The 17,100-nt window shown below is 36.6% G+C and overlaps 5 protein-coding genes and 2 non-coding genes across 12 annotated transcripts in view; 4 read left to right on the forward strand and 3 right to left on the reverse strand.

The window, feature by feature from the left end:
* LOC111430022 (ribonuclease J-like) overlaps positions 1-336 on the reverse strand; it is an 8,940-nt gene extending 8,604 nt beyond the window's left edge. For all 4 annotated transcript variants that reach the window (XM_023066124.1, XM_023066125.1, XM_023066123.1 and 1 more), the window contains exon 1: positions 34-336. In XM_023066124.1, the coding sequence (XP_022921892.1) occupies positions 34-208 (175 nt within the window). In that variant the 5' untranslated portion in view covers positions 209-336. The remainder of the gene's footprint in view (positions 1-33) is intronic.
* An 845-nt stretch (positions 337-1,181) lies between these two features.
* LOC111429932 (argininosuccinate synthase, chloroplastic-like) lies at positions 1,182-4,219 on the forward strand. 2 transcript variants are annotated; one of them, XM_023066011.1, is made up of 7 exons: positions 1,182-1,457; positions 1,576-1,624; positions 1,715-1,897; positions 2,375-2,449; positions 2,533-2,718; positions 3,392-3,480; positions 3,564-4,219. In XM_023066011.1, the coding sequence occupies exons 1-7, from the start codon at positions 1,381-1,383 to the stop codon at positions 4,114-4,116; spliced, it is 1,212 nt and encodes a 403-aa protein (XP_022921779.1). In that variant the 5' UTR covers positions 1,182-1,380; the 3' UTR covers positions 4,117-4,219. The 2 variants fall into 2 exon arrangements, with proteins under 2 accessions (XP_022921779.1, XP_022921780.1); XM_023066012.1 differs by having other exon boundaries at positions 1,425-1,457; positions 1,576-1,620.
* A 390-nt stretch (positions 4,220-4,609) lies between these two features.
* LOC111429878 (nucleolar protein 56-like) lies at positions 4,610-8,571 on the forward strand. Its single transcript, XM_023065943.1, has 8 exons — positions 4,610-4,935; positions 5,521-5,735; positions 5,855-6,012; positions 6,202-6,389; positions 6,467-6,719; positions 7,148-7,296; positions 7,409-7,543; positions 7,950-8,571. Exons 1-8 carry the CDS (start codon positions 4,728-4,730, stop codon positions 8,297-8,299), a joined length of 1,656 nt encoding a protein of 551 aa, XP_022921711.1. The 5' UTR covers positions 4,610-4,727; the 3' UTR covers positions 8,300-8,571.
* Positions 8,572-9,039: 468 nt separating this feature from the next.
* On the forward strand, positions 9,040-11,430 carry LOC111429879 (adenylate kinase 4-like). The gene is made up of 6 exons (XM_023065945.1): positions 9,040-9,307; positions 10,019-10,164; positions 10,264-10,383; positions 10,475-10,642; positions 10,884-10,973; positions 11,110-11,430. Exons 1-6 carry the CDS (start codon positions 9,190-9,192, stop codon positions 11,209-11,211), a joined length of 744 nt encoding a protein of 247 aa, XP_022921713.1. The 5' UTR covers positions 9,040-9,189; the 3' UTR covers positions 11,212-11,430.
* A 1,008-nt stretch (positions 11,431-12,438) lies between these two features.
* On the reverse strand, positions 12,439-12,555 carry LOC111430161. The gene has a single exon (XR_002708293.1). It is a non-coding gene; the product is annotated as a U5 spliceosomal RNA (small nuclear RNA).
* Positions 12,556-13,139: 584 nt separating this feature from the next.
* On the reverse strand, positions 13,140-13,256 carry LOC111430160. The gene has a single exon (XR_002708292.1). It is a non-coding gene; the product is annotated as a U5 spliceosomal RNA (small nuclear RNA).
* A 960-nt stretch (positions 13,257-14,216) lies between these two features.
* Positions 14,217-15,409, forward strand: LOC111429880 (mitochondrial pyruvate carrier 1-like). 2 transcript variants are annotated; one of them, XM_023065946.1, is made up of 4 exons: positions 14,217-14,558; positions 14,758-14,876; positions 14,962-15,016; positions 15,111-15,409. In XM_023065946.1, exons 2-4 carry the CDS (start codon positions 14,784-14,786, stop codon positions 15,272-15,274), a joined length of 312 nt encoding a protein of 103 aa, XP_022921714.1. In that variant the 5' UTR covers positions 14,217-14,558; positions 14,758-14,783; the 3' UTR covers positions 15,275-15,409. The 2 variants fall into 2 exon arrangements, with proteins under 2 accessions (XP_022921714.1, XP_022921715.1); XM_023065947.1 differs by having other exon boundaries at positions 14,764-14,876.
* The last annotated feature ends 1,691 nt before the right edge of the window (positions 15,410-17,100 follow it).

Consider the following 17,100-nt stretch of genomic DNA (forward strand, 5'->3'; position numbering starts at 1 on the left):
GTTTAATATAAAAAAAAAAAAAAAAAAACGTACCTAAGACTGTAGGAGACCCCCTGCAACAATAAATAGTACGAACTGTTTGATGAGGGCGTGACAGCGGGCTGCAGGGGCATAGTGAAAGCGCGCCAAATGATGCCATCCTCTGCTTGTAGGGAGCTGAATGTGGCGAACTGAGGACGGAAGAACCGCCCAAAAATTCTAATTGCATATGCTGGTTCAGTTCCAGAGTGAATGTGAAATGGTGGCTTGCGGGAAGAGCCTGTGTATGGCGGAGGGTTCAGAAGCAGCTGAGCTTCGAAGCGGGAAATGGAGGGGGGAAAGATAGCGGGCCAAGGATTTTTTTTCGAGCTTCAGAAATATCGTGCTTATCATTTTCGGATAGGGGACGAATTCACACGAGCGGTGAAAACTTTAGCACGTGCGCTTCCTAGTATTTGGTTTTTGTAATTTTTATTTATTTATTTCTCTATTTTTTCAAATTTCGTTACTTTTATTCACTGACCCAAAAATAACTTTAACATCGTACTTTTAACACTATTTTAAAAGTGAAAAACATTAATATTGGATAAATATATCTTTTTAAATAATTAAAAAAACATATCGACAACCAAAATCAATGCGAAAATAGATAGTTAAATTGTGAAGTTTTTCCAAGTTATTTAAGTCATTGACGTAACCATCTTAAAATTTCGAGTTAGTTGAAAACAAGTTCCATGGAAGAGACAGCAGAAGTGAAAACCCATATGACAATTATTATTTGTCGGGATCACTCCTCTAAGAAACGATAATACATTCAATCGAACCCATTGAAATTCCAAAATAATTATGACCCTAACAATTGATAGATTCGTCCTCCCAGACGAGATACATTTCACATCAGGAATCTTTTTGGTTTAAAAAAAAAAAAAAAAAAATGTTCCACAGTCAGAGCTTTGAATTTAACCTGTGTAATTATTGACACATTTCCCACGTTATTGGATAGTAGCAAGGCTTTCCCTATGCGAGTCATCGTGGTGGTAAATTTATACCATTCTTTCAAATATATACAACTTGTAATTGGGATCATACAAATTTTAGAGGCAAACGACGAATATTTATTTTAATTTATGTTTAAAAAAAACAGATTTTTCGTCGATAAAAGGGCCTCCCTCATGCAGCACAGAATTCATGAGTCACAAATTGTAAGCTGTTCGTATCTGCTCTTTTGTGAAGCGCCAGCGGCTCCTCTGCCACCGTTTCAGCAAAGGCTCATCACAAGCTTCCCGCTTCATCCCCATCAACTCCTTTCTCTTTCACCGCTCTTTCAATTCAGTACGCAAAACCGCCTCCTCGGATTGATTAAACCATCCAATTTCATCGTCGTGCCCTTACCAAGATACGATGACCACTAGATTGAACGAAGTTGTTTTAGCTTATAGCGGTGGGTTGGACACGTCTGTTATCGTGCCGTGGCTGAGGTGGGTGGCCATGTTCAAGCTCTTTGTCTTAACAATCATTTTTTGTACCTCTTACTCGTTTGTTTGACATCCATTTTGAAAGCTTTAATGGCGGTATTTGTGTTGTTTTTCCCTGCAGAGAGAGATACGGGTGTGAGGTTGTTTGCTTCACTGCTGATGTTGGGCAAGTACGCATGGCCATACATTGGGTTATGTTTGGTGTAGATTTGGATGTTTGGGTCCATTTTGTTGGCTTATTAGGAATGTGAAATATGCAGGGAGTGATGGAATTGGATGGTTTGGAAGCGAAGGCCAAAGCAAGCGGAGCCTCTCAACTTGTTGTGAAAGACCTGAGGGATGAATTTGTCGAAGACTACGTGTTCCCATGCTTGCGAGCTGGTGCCATTTATGAGAGAAAATACTTGCTTGGCACTTCCATGGCTCGCCCTGTCATCGCCAAGGTTAGATCTTTCTTGATCTCCTCTGCCGGAGGCTACTTAGTTGTACGGAAATTCTTAGTTCTTAGAATTTACCAGCCATTTTTTATGGTTCTACCCGTAATAAGTCTACCGCTAACAGATATTGTCCACTTTGGCCAATTGCGTATCGCCTTCAACCTCATAGTTCCAAAACATGTCTATTAGGGAGAGGTTTCCACACCCTTATAAAGAATGTTTCGTTCCCCTCTCCACCCTTGTGTCTGGTTCTTATACAATTTGTAACCATCTAAGTTCACCGCTAACAGATATTGTTTACTTGGCCCATTACGTATTGCCCTCCACGATTTTAAAACGCATCTGTTATGGAGAGCTCTCCACACCCTTATAAAAAATGTTTCGTTTACCTCTCCAACCAATTTCTAGTAATTCTTAAGGAGATTCCGGTTTGCTTAGGTAAATTTGAGTTAGTAACAGAGGTTATGGTGGTGTTTTTTGCAGGCCATGGTGGATGTTGCCAAAGAAGTTGGAGCTGATGCTGTTGCTCATGGTTGCACAGGGAAAGGGAATGATCAGGTCTGCCTGATTGCCGTAGTTTTTTATTTTCCATCAATATTCTTGAAGGAGAATCTCGTGCTTTTTTTGCTTATTCCGTGCAGGTACGGTTTGAACTCACATTCTTTGCTCTGAACCCCAAGCTACGTGTTATAGCTCCCTGGAGAGAATGGGACATTACTGGAAGAGAAGATGCCATTGAATATGCCAAGAGGCATAGCGTGCCCGTCCCCGTCACAAAGAAATCGATATACAGTCGAGACCGGAATATTTGGCACCTTAGTCACGAGGTAATTGTCATGGCAACCGATTGGTTAAACTGGTTGAAAGTATACTGTTTCATGCTATACAGATTGAATTTGGCTGTCATTTAGATGTTGCATTTCTTGTATGAATGTGATCATTTTCTTTTTGGCTTGATCGGTTAAGAATCACGTACCTCCTCTAATGGTATGATATTGTCCACTTCAAGAATAATTTCTCATGGCTTTGTTTTTGGTTTCCCCAAAAGACCTTATATTAGTGGAGATAGTATTCCTTGTTGATAAACCCATGATCTTTCCCTGAGGTCTATGGAGCCCTCAAACAACCTCTTCTTAATTGAGGTTCAACTCCTTCTAAGGAGTCCTCCAACAATTTACCTCATTTGTTCAATTTGAGTCACTTTTTTACTACTTATTCGAGACTCATAACTTCTTTGTTCGACACTTGATGATATATTGACATGGCTAACTTAAGGGAATGGTTTTGATACCATGTTATGAATCACAAACTTCCACGCTGGTATGATATTGTCCACTATGAACATAATAAACTCTCGTGCTTGTTTTTTGTTTCTCCAAAATACCTCATATTAATGAATATAGTATTTTTTACTTATAAATTCATTATGTTTTCCTTGATTAGCCAATATAGTTTGAGACTTGTGGCTGGTATTCATTTATACATAATGTGTGATTGAAGGGTGACGTTTTGGAAGATCCTACTAATGAGCCAAAGAAGGACATGTTCATGATGTCTGTTGATCCCGAGGATGCTCCGAACCAACCCGAGTAAATTTTCTCCGTTCTTCTTAATTCAACTCCTCTGCATTTCTGCAACTGAACTTAATTTTGTTTGTTGTTGTTGATGGCTGATATGTTGAGATTGATTTTGTCTCAGGACTTCCTGTTGCTGTCAATGGAAAAAGGCTGTCACCAGCTTCCCTTCTTGACCACCTCAACGAGATTGGCGGGAAACACGGCATCGGCCGAGTCGACATGGTCGAAAACCGCCTCGTCGGCATGAAGAGCCGAGGTGTGTACGAAACACCAGGAGGAACCATCCTATTCACAGCTGTGCGTGAGCTTGAGTCCTTAACACTCGACCGCGAGACCATACAAGTCAAGGACTCCCTTGCCCTCCAGTATGCGGAGCTGGTGTACGCAGGCCGATGGTTCGACCCACTACGAGTGGCCATGGATGGATTCATGGAGAAAATAACCGCAACAATAAGTGGAAGGGTCAGGCTCAAGCTGTACAAAGGTTCGGTGACCGTGGCTGGGCTCAAAAGCCCGAACAGCCTGTACAGGCAAGACATATCCTCATTTGAGAACGGGGATGTCTACAACCAGGCTGATGCTGCTGGGTTCATTCATCTCTACGGCCTCCCAACCAGGGTCCGAGCAATGCTTGAACATGGAATCTAAAAAAAGCAAATGATTTGGTGCAAGTCTGAATAAAAAGGAAGAGGGACGTGGGCAAATATGCATGCCTAGTTAGATTTGTGTTATTTCCTAAAATCAAAGGCTAGATATGTAAAATGACGTTTTTCCTCTCTTAACAAAAAAACGATCTATATACAAACTTTCATGTCAATATTCAACCTACACTGGGTTATTAATTATTGTAAAGCCCATTAGATCTTTAAGACGTGTCACATTATAGGAATGATAATTGGGTTATTAATTATTGTAAAGCCCTATCAACCTACACTGTTCGACGATGGGCTTATTAATTTTTCGAAATAGCATCCCTCTCTCGCGCGCTTGTGTTGGGCTTATTAATTTTTCGAAAGTGTTGGGCTTATTAATTTTTCGAAAGTGTTGGGCTTCCAATTGTAATGCTAATGCCACTTATGAATTTTGTTTTATATTATTATTATTTTTTTTTTTTATAAGTTTGTAAAATTTATAGAGAGGGTAGCTTCTAAAACCCCCAAACCCTAAAACCTTTCCCCCGACACCTCCCGCCTTTCTAAGCCATAGAAGGAGAGAAACTGGGAGCGGTTCTGTGGTAGCGTCTCTCTGGTTTTGCTCCCATGACGTCGACGTATCTTCTGTATGAATCTGCTTCTGGCTATGCTCTGTTTCATGCCCATGGCCTCGACGAAATTGGGCAGAATACTGAAGCCGTTCGGAGCTCCGTCTCCGACCTTAACCGCTTCGGCAAGGTCGTGAAGCTTGCTGCTTTCCACCCCTTTGAGTCGGCTCTTGATGCGCTCAAGCAGTGCAACTCGGTCTCCGAAGGTAACTCCCTCAGTGATTTCAGGGATCTTGGATGAGTAAATGTGCATTTTTCACTTTACGATATCGGATGTGTTTGTCTATGTCATTGAATAGTTACTTTCTTATCTCATTAATGGTTATGTTGGTTCTTTGTTTAGGACATGACTTGACTGGTTCTTCTACTAGTGATGTGCTCCCTTGTTCGAGCTTATTTCTACGTGTTTTTGTTTCGTTAGACCACGACAATCTGTTTGAATGAAAGGCCAATGCTTTTAGTTTCGGTCTTATTGTTTTCGCTGTGCTCGTATAGTTGCATGTCATAAGCTTTGACTCTGTCGCGTCAGGATTTTTGCAACTCGTGTTTTCATGTTTCAAACAATGTTGTACATGTTGGAAGGATGATTGTGAAAAAAAAAAGTACTCTCTGCATTAGCGAGAAACCTAACTTCAGTTCTGAACGAATGGCTGAAATCCTTTATAAATCATGAGCTTGTTAGTTTGAGTCGTTTCCTGGAACTAATTTTATTATTGGGTTCTTCATGTTTTACTTCCTTATGATCGAATCTTAAATTTTCGGCTACTAAATAATTTATTGATAAATGACAGGTCTCATGACTGATGAGCTTAGGAGTTTTCTGGAAATTAACCTTCCAAAAGTTAAGGAAGGCAAAAAGGCCAAGTTCGTTTTGGGACTCGCTGAACCCAAAATTGGTTCTAACATATTTGAAGAGACTAAAATCCCATGCCAAAGCAATGAGTTCGTTCTGGAGCTGCTTCGCGGTGTTCGACTACACTTCGACAAATTTATCAAGGACCTCAAGGTTTGCATGCTCCACTTCTCCTAGTATTTTACTTTGGTTTCTGGTTTCTATGTTTTCTCACATGTGTTACTCTCTTGCAAATTTCTTTTATTCATCTTACCATTTATTTGTATTTACAGACGGGGGATTTGGAGAAAGCCCAACTTGGTCTGGGACACAGTTACAGTCGAGCAAAGGTCAAGTTCAATGTTAACCGTGTTGATAACATGGTGATTCAAGCTATCTTCCTTCTTGACACTCTAGACAAGGACATTAATTCCTTCTCCATGAGAGTCAGGTATTTGATTACGAAGAATCATGAGTTCTTGACATAGCTTTTCAATTTGGAAGAACTTGGTTACTGCTCTTACCTCTTTAAGATGAAGATAGTGATTGTGGATACGACGTTAGTGATTTTGAAGTTTTGTTTCTCTGCGAAATCATAAGTGTTTTTCGTTAATGATTTCATGTTACTTGTATGATGCAGAGAATGGTATTCCTGGCATTTCCCCGAGTTGGTGAAGATTGTCAGTGACAATTATCTTTATGCTAAAGTTTCTAAATTCATTGAGGACAAATCGAAGTTGGCTGAAGATAAAATCCCTGCCTTGACTGATATTATTGGTGATGAAGATAAAGCAAAGGAGATTGTTGAAGCAGCTAAAGCCTCCATGGGTACATATTTGGCTTAATATTATTTTTTATTTTCACTCTCATTCCATTACCTGATTTGATAACTGACTATGCTACAGGCCAGGATTTGTCTCCTATTGACTTGATTAATGTCCAGCAATTTGCACAGAGGGTGATGGATCTATCTGAATACAGGAAGAAGCTTTTTGATTATCTAGTTGCTAAAATGAATGATATTGCTCCCAATTTGGCCTCTTTGATTGGTGAAGTTGTTGGGGCCCGTTTAATTTCTCATGCTGGTAGTCTCACAAATTTGGCCAAGTGCCCTTCTTCCACCCTTCAGATTCTCGGTGCTGAGAAAGCACTCTTCAGGTTTGTATCTGATGTAATTTGTTGGAAATAATGGTGTATTATTTCTCTGATCCAGCATCGACTAATGAGATCATTCATCCATTCTGAAATATCAAGACATTATTTCCTCTTTATAACTAGGTTGCCGAGGGTTCAAATTTTGAAATGTTTTGTCCTTGAAACTAAGTTATTGATGTAATTTGTGGACAATATGATGTGTTATTTCTCTGATTCTGCATCAATTTATGAGATTCGTCATTCGTTCTGAAATATTAAAGCTTTATTTCCTCTTTGCCATGGGCTCAAATTTAGTTAGAAATATTGTCTTTAAAACTAAGTTAGAAATGTAGCCACTAAATTCTTCAATTTTATGTTTGATTATGTTCTTGTCATGGAAAGTTTTATTACCAGTTGAGAAATGTCCAATACGTTCATTTTTTCCTATTCAGGGCTTTGAAGACAAAAGGAAACACTCCTAAATATGGTCTGATCTTTCATTCTTCTTTCATTGGGCGAGCATCTGCACGGAACAAAGGCCGAATGGCTCGTTATCTTGCAAACAAATGTTCTATTGCATCACGTATTGATTGCTTTGCAGGTAAAAGTTGCATAGCCAACCTTTTGTATTGGGTAAAATATAGTTCTCTTTGTATAATAAATTATAGCAACCAGTTACTGGGTCTGAGTTGTAATTTTGTATTGCCATTCAGAGAATAGTACCACAACCTTTGGAGAGAAACTTCGTGAGCAAGTTGAAGAGCGCCTTGACTTTTATGACAAGGGAATAGCACCTCGTAAAAACATAGATGTTATGAAATCTGCAATTGAAAGTGCTGATAACAAAGGTAACAGAATGTTTATGGTGGTGGCCATTCAACTAAAAAATTGTCAATATTCATTTGCGGCATGGCGTTGGAGCGTGGCTCTGCTCTGCAACCATGTCTTTTCATGCTTCGAGATTTTCCTTCTAATTTCTATTATTATTTCTGGAAGATGCGTCAGTTTGGGGTAGATTTCCAGCACTGTGGGAGTACCTACTATTCACACTATGATTTGCTTATAAACCACTTTATCGTTGGTGGATCTCACATCCTTTTTGTTTCTTTTGTTTTTTTTCTTGGTATGAGATCCCACGTCATTTTTGAAGTAAGAATGATGCTGATGTGAATGGAAGGAAGAAGCATTCGTACTCTGTTTTTAGTTTTTTGCTGATGTCTTGACTGTGTGACACTAATTTAGTAAATGTTGCAGCAACTGATATGGACATAGAAGAAGTGGCAAGTGAAGCTTCAGGGAAAAAGAGTAAGAAAAAGAAATCAAAGGCTAGTGCGAACGGTGAGGTTGAGGACAGACCAAGTGCCACTGAAAACGGTGACGCGAAATCAGAAAAGAAGAAGAAGAAGGAGAAGCGAAAGTTGGATAAGGAAACAGAGGAGGAGCAGCAGCAACAGGCTTCAGAAATGTTAAATGGAGAAGTAAACGGGGAGGAAGAAGCAGGCAAGAAGAAGAAGAAAAAGAAGAGCAAGGAGGAGGATCATGTTGCTGCAGAAGATAGTAAGAAGAAAAAGAAGAAGAAGTCGAAGAGCGAAGATGCCGAATAGCCTTGTCGACAAACCACAGTAAGTAAGATGGAGAGAGAGAGATGGATGGTGGTTATTTATAGGAGAGGTAGACATGAATGAATTAGTTGCTATAATGTTCTAGCTGTAGAAATGCCGTTTGTGGCTGTTTTTTGGTCTGGGATCCGCAAAACTTGTGCCAATATGATGCTCTTATGATGTTTATGTTGCCGTATTGTCTTAATCTGAACGACTTCCTGTTCTGGAAATGTATTCTAACTCTAATTTTGTCAGGGAAGTTATGTTTTCTTTAACAACTGTCGTAGATGAAGTTCTCTCAGACTCCATATTTTGCCTTCTCTATCTTTAATTTAATGTGATTTTGAAATAGTTAGAAATTATTCCAGAAGAACTTGCATTTCATTATTAAAAATTATTTAAATGCTTGATTTTACACTTATATTAAAAATGATTTTAGCGTTGCGATGATATATTAAGACATTTCCAAAATTAATTAAATTATTATTTGAATTTTTAGAGAATTCACAAAAAATCTACATAAATTAAGAAAGGAGGATATGAGTTTACATAAATTATCATATTAATTAAATATAATTTATTTTTGGAATTAAATAATTGAAAAGTAAAAGAAGAAACACAACTTGTTAAAAAAATTAAAATGAAGACGTGATTGTTACTTATTATTCAATTAAAAAATTGCGAATAAAAAGAAGGGACACGAAGGTCATTTTACACCAAGTCATTATATGTATAAATTGTTGGTAACTGAAGGCCGCCGTGGATGTTTCAAAAGTTAAAGAGGTTTCGAAGGAGAGGTGGTAGCTCGCTGCTGCACAGCTTAAATCTCGTAAACCTCATTGGAGGCTCCGCAAGAGCTTACGGCCGAAGAACAACAACAACAACAAAAAGCCATGGCCAGTAGTTCTGGATCAGCGAGATTAGAAGATGTCCCCTCCATCGATCTCATGTCCGAGCTCCTCCGTCGCATGAAGTGCGCTTCAAAACCCGACAAGCGCCTTATTCTCATTGGTAATTTTCTGTATTTCTATGTCCATCTTCAGGAATTTTACGTTGTTTTTTGCTTTCTTTTTCTGGTATTTCCTACTGGATACAATTCCGTCCTAGATCCGCGAATTCCAACTCTTCGTGATAAATAGACGTGGTGCTCTTTCGATGGTTTGAAACGTTGGTGCCTTGCTTGAGATTTCTCTCTTGGATTGGCGTTACGAAGCAGTCTCGTTTAGGTCGTCAAGTACTTGTACATTTTATTTTAAAAAAAAAATTAGATCCCTAGGTGGATGTGCAATGGTCATGTAGAGTCGATGATTATCCATATAAAAACTTTATGATTTCTGCATCACTTACTTACTCCATCTCTCGCTAAATAAATCGACAGATTCCTTGTTTAAAAACGTATCTGGTGTGTTAGCTCGTTTATTCCTCGTATCATAGTGCTTAAGCTGAGTATTTTCATCAATTGCTAAAGTTGTTTTTTTTTTTCATGAATATTTACATGGTTGAAATGAGTTCCCCTTTTTCTGTTCACTACGATAGGCTGTATATGAGTACAATGAGTCAGAGGGAAGGAGAAAAGCAGATGTAGATTATTTTATGCTTGTAATTTCAATTTTTAATTCTCATTCCACTGTTAATATTCATGGTGTCCAACCATGATATCATTAAGATCTCATGCATTTTAGTCAATGTACATTCCTATTTAAGATCATTTTTGTTCTACAGGTCCACCTGGATCAGGAAAAGGCACCCAATCGCCAATCATCAAGGATGAATACTGCTTGTGTCACTTGGCTACTGGTGATATGTTAAGAGCTGCTGTTGCTGCAAAAACCCCACTTGGCATTAAGGCTAAGGAGGCTATGGACAACGTATTTTTAGTTTTTTATTTTTTTATTTTTATATAATGCCGGACACAACGTTTTGCATTGCAGTCATCTTGTTTCTTGCTAAAATCTTTTTATTTTCAGGGTGGACTTGTGTCTGATGACTTGGTTGTTGGCATCATAGATGAAGCAGTCAAGAAGCCTTCATGTCAGAAAGGTTTTATTCTTGATGGATTTCCTAGAACAGTGGTCCAAGCACAGAAGGTATCAAATCCTTTACTTATTTTTGCTCTTTGTACTTTATTCAGTGAAGTGGTTCTTGAACTTTTTTGCTCACTCATTTTTCTAACTGCAGCTCGATCAGATGCTAGAAAAGCAGGGTACTAAAATTGATACGGTGCTTAACTTTTCCATTGATGATGCGATCTTGGAGGAGAGGATTACAGGACGATGGATACACCCATCAAGCGGAAGGTCTTACCACACGAAATTTGCTCCTCCAAAGGTTGCTGGTGTTGATGATGTAAGAAAGCCATCTTATTTAGCCTATCCTCTTTCTGGTTTGATAAAAGCTCACAGGATAGAACTTATAGCTTCCCACTAAATTTCATATTTCACAAAATTTTTGGATAACAAACAATTTCAGCGATGGTATGAAATTACAAAGGAGGAGACCTCCAATAGGGAGATAACTAAAGACCTTTCCATTTAGATATATATTTCATGAACCAGCAACAAATTACTAAATCATGTCTGATTCGAAGGTAACGGGGGAACCTTTGATTCAACGGAAGGATGATACTGCAGCAGTTCTCAAATCTCGGCTGGAGGCTTTCCACAAGCAAACAGAGCCGGTACGATCGCTATACGTAATCCTTTTCTTAGCATATTTATCGTGGCACTTTGTGATGCGAATGAAAGTTGTTTGTGTTTTGTAGGTGATAAAGTTGTTTGTGTTTTGTAGGTGATAAAGTTGTTTGTGTTTTGTAGGTGATTGATTACTATTCCAAGAAGAAAATTGTCGCAGAGCTTCAAGCAGAGAAGCCTCCCAAAGAGGTAGCAGAAGAGATTCAGAAAGTGCTCTCATCCTAGAAATGGGCGTGTTATAATAACTTAGCGATGGATGGATCGTTTTCAGCGAAACCATTCATAGCCTTAACTTTTATTGATGTTATTTGGTAAAATCTGCTGACTTTGTGAGATAACCTCATTTGTTTTACAAACCATAGATACACTGATGCTGTGAACTTTTCATTACATAATGCACTACTAGTATTGCTATAAAATAAGAAATAGTTATCTTTTATGAGATTCTTTGGTTAGAACAGAAACTCCATGTTTTGTTTGGAATCACTTTATCGAACAAGTTGCAAGCAAAAAATCATGTGCCTGGCCCCCACTGAATTTTCATTGCCATTTCCGTAGATGCTTTCAATCTGATTCCACCATTTCTTGGCCCCTTGCTGCCTTTTCGTTCGTTTGTTGCATCTCTGTTTGATTTGTTTGATATTTGTTCAGGCTATCGTTAGCTAAGGATTTAAGATGGGGACATTCTGAAGACATACAAACTCGTTAGGGACATTATGAGTTTGTTTCCTTTGGTTTGACTAATGTCCCTAACATATTTTAGGAGTTGATGAATCAATATTTTAGGATTTTCTGGATTGTTTTGTAATTATATTCATCGATGATATGTCGGTTTACTCCATGACGGATGATGAACATAAAGAACATCCGAGGAAAATCTTGTTGATGTTACCTATTTGTCAAATTCTCTAAATGAGAATTTTGGCTTCATAATGTGGTATTTCTTAGTCATGGCATAGCAATTGATGTAATAGGTTGGGTTCAACCGGTTAGGGACAGTTCTCCTATACAAAAAAATTATACTACTTATCAAGTTTCTGAATTTGGTGAGGATTGCTTTTCTGCCAGACCTTTAAGACGAAGTATGCCCATCGAAAATAAGAATATTCCACAAGAAAATAGCTCATTTTAATGGCATTTCACTACCCGTCATGCGCACAATATAGTCGACACAACTTTTGGACTAACCAAATTCACCGTCCAACAAGTGTTCTTATGAAAATTCAACCCACATTTCACTAACCAAGTTATGGCATGGTTAACCATTTACTGTGATTAACGAAAATGAAATGATCAAGGTCCAGAATAAAAAGAAAATGGGTTTTACTGAACATTCTCAAAGCCCATTCTGATTCCCGCAACTCAACAACAATGTTAGATCATTTAGTTCTAAATGCTACGATTTAATGGGGAACACAAATTTCGTAGAAACATTAAAATTAAAATTATAGGAGTTCCCCCGAAGAGAAATCCCTCCAAAAATAGACGTATGCCACTGTGAGCGGCGAGCACACGGTACTCTTTAGTAAAAGGCGAAAGAATAGTTCGCTCTGTGCTCACCACACGGGTCCGTGAATACTTGCGTTCCTCGTTGCTCGTTTTATAGTTGTTAGTGCTTTAGGCGTTTATAGACTTTCCGATGTGGGACAACTCAGCTACTTCAGGTACTCATTCCTTCACTAAGTTCCCTTCTCCAACTAAATAAATTTGTGACCAGAAGAATCATAGGCATATCTGAAATATATCTACGATGGCAGAACTTTTAATTCATGTAAATTCAGCGGCAAATAACAAAGACCATTAGACGTTGCTATCCACCATGAGTTCTTTGTGGGTAAGATAATGAGTTAGGAAAGTGGAATTAACTAGGATGAAGTTAAATGCACTGATGGACTTGAGATAAATAGTTGCAGGGTATGTTTAATCAAAAGGGATTCCTCAAGCTGGACATGGGCATACAGAGATGTGGCTTCATGACAATTTAAACGCATATTTAGGAGCCCATTAAGAATTTTTGTTCGACGGCAGTTTTAGGGGCCATTTAGCCGATTTTGATGTTCCTAATGCCCCAAGTAGTCACTAAGCAAAATCATTTTAGTTATTTAATAAGCTGAACTAAAGATAGCTTCAAATAGTTAGGACTTTAATGTAGGAGCTTCACAGATGAGAAGCCCCTCCAAAAATATGCGTATGCCGCTTTAGACGGCGAACACACGGTATTCTTTAGTAAAAGGCGAAAGAATAGTTCGCTTTGCGTTCATCGCACGGCTTCGTACCCTAAAAAATGGCTTCGCGTATATTTATAGGAATTCCTCTAGCCGCTTATAATGTTTTTTTCGATGTGGGACAGTTTGCGACTTCACTCACCGCCCGCTCCCTCCGTGACTAGACTGAATTGCTTTTTAAACATTACAAATTGGAAGTTTATTTTTTAAAAATTAAATAAATAAAAGTGGATTGAAAAAAATATTTTAGTATCTTAAATTATTTCATGGGGTAAATTATTAATGACTTTTTATGGTTAATTTTGCTAAATTTAAATCTTCTGCCATTTATACAGTGTGTCACAGGGGAAAAGACAAACTTTGAATTTTATGGTTGAGATTATAATGTCGGACAACGAATAATTTTTTTTTATTTATTTATAATTGAATAACTAAAAAAGGAAATGAAATGATTAAATAATAGTAAAACCAAACCGTAGCACATGCATTGGCTAAAAGAAAGAAAAATAACATTTTTTGGTCAAAGATTTATTTTTTGGTATTTTTTGTAATTCCAGCATTAAAAGAACCAAAATTAAGTAAAATCTAAAATGTCGCCAAATAAATTATAATTACAAGTTTTATTTTATTTATTTTAATTTCTCTCCAATTAAACAAATCATTTAAAAGTATTATTTTGATACATTTCTACTCTAATATTTTTAATTATACTTATTGTCCTCCAAAAACTACGCCAATTTGTTGGTTTATTTGTTCTATTATCAATTTTTAGGAGTGTTTTTAAAATTTTGGTTAAATTATTAAAACTAAAAAAATAGTTTCAGCTATTAAAGTTCACATGTAAGTATTTAAATAAGAAAAACGAAATATATCTAAATTATTTTTAGAAAATCTAGCACAAATTTAAGTATATAAAAAAATAATAAAAAAAAATAAAAACCTAAATTATTAAATATATATTTTATAATCTTTCTTAATTTTAGACGGTTGAAGTTCAAAAAAAAAAAAACCCGCTGGCACTATGTTATCGGCGTTATCCGCAAGGTCGCTAAATAGGCGCACCAAAACAAACTACTCTTGCACGGCTCTCTCGTTTTCACCATCTCCGCTCAGCCACTCCAACCTTCGTTTTCAGGTTCCTAATCTCCGCGATATTTCCTCATTCTAGAGATTAGCTTGCTTCCTTCAACATATTCTTCGATTTTACTCTGTTCCTTGATCTCCCTTCCTCGTCCTCGGCCTGGCAATTAGCGGCGGAAATACCTAAATCTTCATTGCCTGAAATTCGGTCGTAATCGAGTCCAATTTCACCGTTCGAAACTTTGAATTGTGAACTTTTTTATACAGGTAAGCGCGGAGTCATTCGTCGGATCAAAGTCTATCGCGCTACGGAAAAGTGAATGACGATGGAAAAAATTATGGAATCGATTTCTTGCTTTACTTTTTTCCTGTTCTTAATTACGTTCTTTGACTGGATTTCATAGATTTGTTTTTTGCTTCTGATTTTCTTTGTTTCTCTTGCTTTGAATGTGATTCTCATTCGTAGCTGCAGCCAAAGCAAGATATTCTTTGATGTCTTCTTTCCGCTCTTTCCTCAACAGCCCTGTTGGCCCTAAAACAACTCATTTTTGGGGGCCTGTTGCTAACTTTGGTTTCGTTGCTGCGGTAAGCTCTTCGATTTTTCCAAATTCTTAGTTTCTTAATTTCTGTTTCTCATGTTCTTCTCTGCTTCCGCTGTAATCAATCGCAGGGGCTTGCAGATGTGAAAAAACCCGCCGATATGATTTCTGGCAGAATGACGGCAGGTTGAAACATTCGCACTCTTGAATGAATTTTGAATACGAACAAGGCATGGTTTCGAATGCGAAATTGTTGTAATAATTGTTTGGTGATATGCAGTTTTGTGCGTGTATTCGTTGCTATGCATGAGATTTGGGTACATGGTTCGGCCTAGGAACTATCTGATTGTGGGATGTCATGGTGCCAATGAGACTGTTCAGCTCTATCTTCTCTCTCGTTGGGCGATGGGCAAGCGAGAGACTCTAAATCGTAGCAACGAGTAGCTTCTTCTTCGTTTCAGTGGCGGTGGTATGAACATGATCGCCATTGTTGCTGTTTCCAATCACTGTTGCTCTGTGATATCGCCGAATAATTAATAAAAGACAATACAGCTATCTTGCTCACTTTAATCTTCGTAATCTCCTCATCTCGTCCTATTCATATCTGGTTTGATCTGGTCTGTTTGGCTCCTCCACTTCATAAAATATAAATGAAGATCATTGTGACAGCTGATGATTATGGACCAACTTGGTCTGTTTGGCTCCACAATGGTATGATATTGTTTACTTTGAGTATAAACTCTCGTAACTTTTCCAAAAGGCCTTACTTCTCCAAAAGTCCTCCTACAGACGATGAAGAGTGTATTCTTAGATTATAACTCATGATCATTTCTTAAATTAACCGAGGTAGGACACTTTCATCCAATTTTTTTTATTATTCAAATCAAACACGTCAAATGACATGAAATCCTTCAAAGACTGAGGGTTCCAAACAGGAGATGTTGAGATCTTCTTCATTTTCAAATGGTTAATTTCAAATTTGATGGATAAAATTGGGGAGGATGCATGTCCCCATAGTAAACTAATGTGATCATTTTCAATTTTCATTATCCATTTTAATATACACAAATTTTTTGGTACCACCGCTCAATAAAAATTATCTTATTTATAATTAATTATAATAAAATAAATTATAAGTATATGAAAAAAAATAATAAATGAAAATAACAATAAACGAAAAGATACATGCGATAAAAATGACAAATATCTCGATATTTACTTTATAATAAAATATCAAATATGATATATAAGATAAAGTATAACTTATGTGAATCCATTAATTTTAATAGAGTTTGATTAATGTATGAGAATACCCTCGTAAAAACCATGTTTCAACAAAAGAAAAATAATCCAATGTTCCAATGTTGATTTTTTATGTTGTTATAGAGTGCAGTTTTTAAAGGATTAAAATTGCATAAATTTAAAATTTAAAATTTAAGTTCGACACTTATTTTAATATTATTCTAATCTAAAAGTTTATGATTAAATTTAATAAAAGTTTTGAAAGTTTTGATTTTTTTTTTCTTCTTCTTCTTTAGAATATGCTTAAGTGGAGGAAAAAAAGAAAAAAGGTATGATTTTAGTCGTTGAAGTAAGTTAATGAGGCATCCGGAATATATTCCAAGAAGGATAAATGTGGTTTTAGTGTCACATCATATATGCAACATTAATATTAAAATCCATTATCCTCAAAACTGAAACAAAAGCGATAAGTTTGCCGACACCAAAATTTGAAATAACGTTTTTAATTAATTATATACGTAACTATATATTATATATGCATACATAAAGGTCAAATAAAATTATTATGAATTTAGCTTTTTATTTTTAAAAGAGTGTCCTGTTGCAATTAATACAACTAATTCGCCAAACATTTTAATACATTCTTTATTTTAATTTTAAAATATTTATGAGATATGAAAACAATAATATAACTTTTAATGCCAATTAATTCAGGAGGATATATATTTTTATAACTTATAGGTGATAGGTACTTTAAATTCTATTATTACAGTTAATGATTTGTAATTAAATATTTATATAAACAGCCAGTATTATTTAATTTAAAGTACCATCGTCTACTTGTGTACTTAATTCAATTCAATCGATCTTAAAAAATTTATTTTATTTTTATTAAATTTAATGAATGCTACCATCAATATATTTGTTATAAAAAATTATAAAATTATTAATCGTATTAAATTAAACTAAAAGCACTTTTTTAAAATTCACGAACCATTGAAATGTTGGCTATATTCGAGGGGGGGGGG

The sequence above is a fragment of the Cucurbita moschata genome, unplaced genomic scaffold (assembly GCF_002738365.1).
Source record: "Cucurbita moschata cultivar Rifu unplaced genomic scaffold, Cmos_1.0 Cmo_Scf00032, whole genome shotgun sequence".
NCBI classification, from domain to species: domain Eukaryota; kingdom Viridiplantae; phylum Streptophyta; class Magnoliopsida; order Cucurbitales; family Cucurbitaceae; genus Cucurbita; species Cucurbita moschata.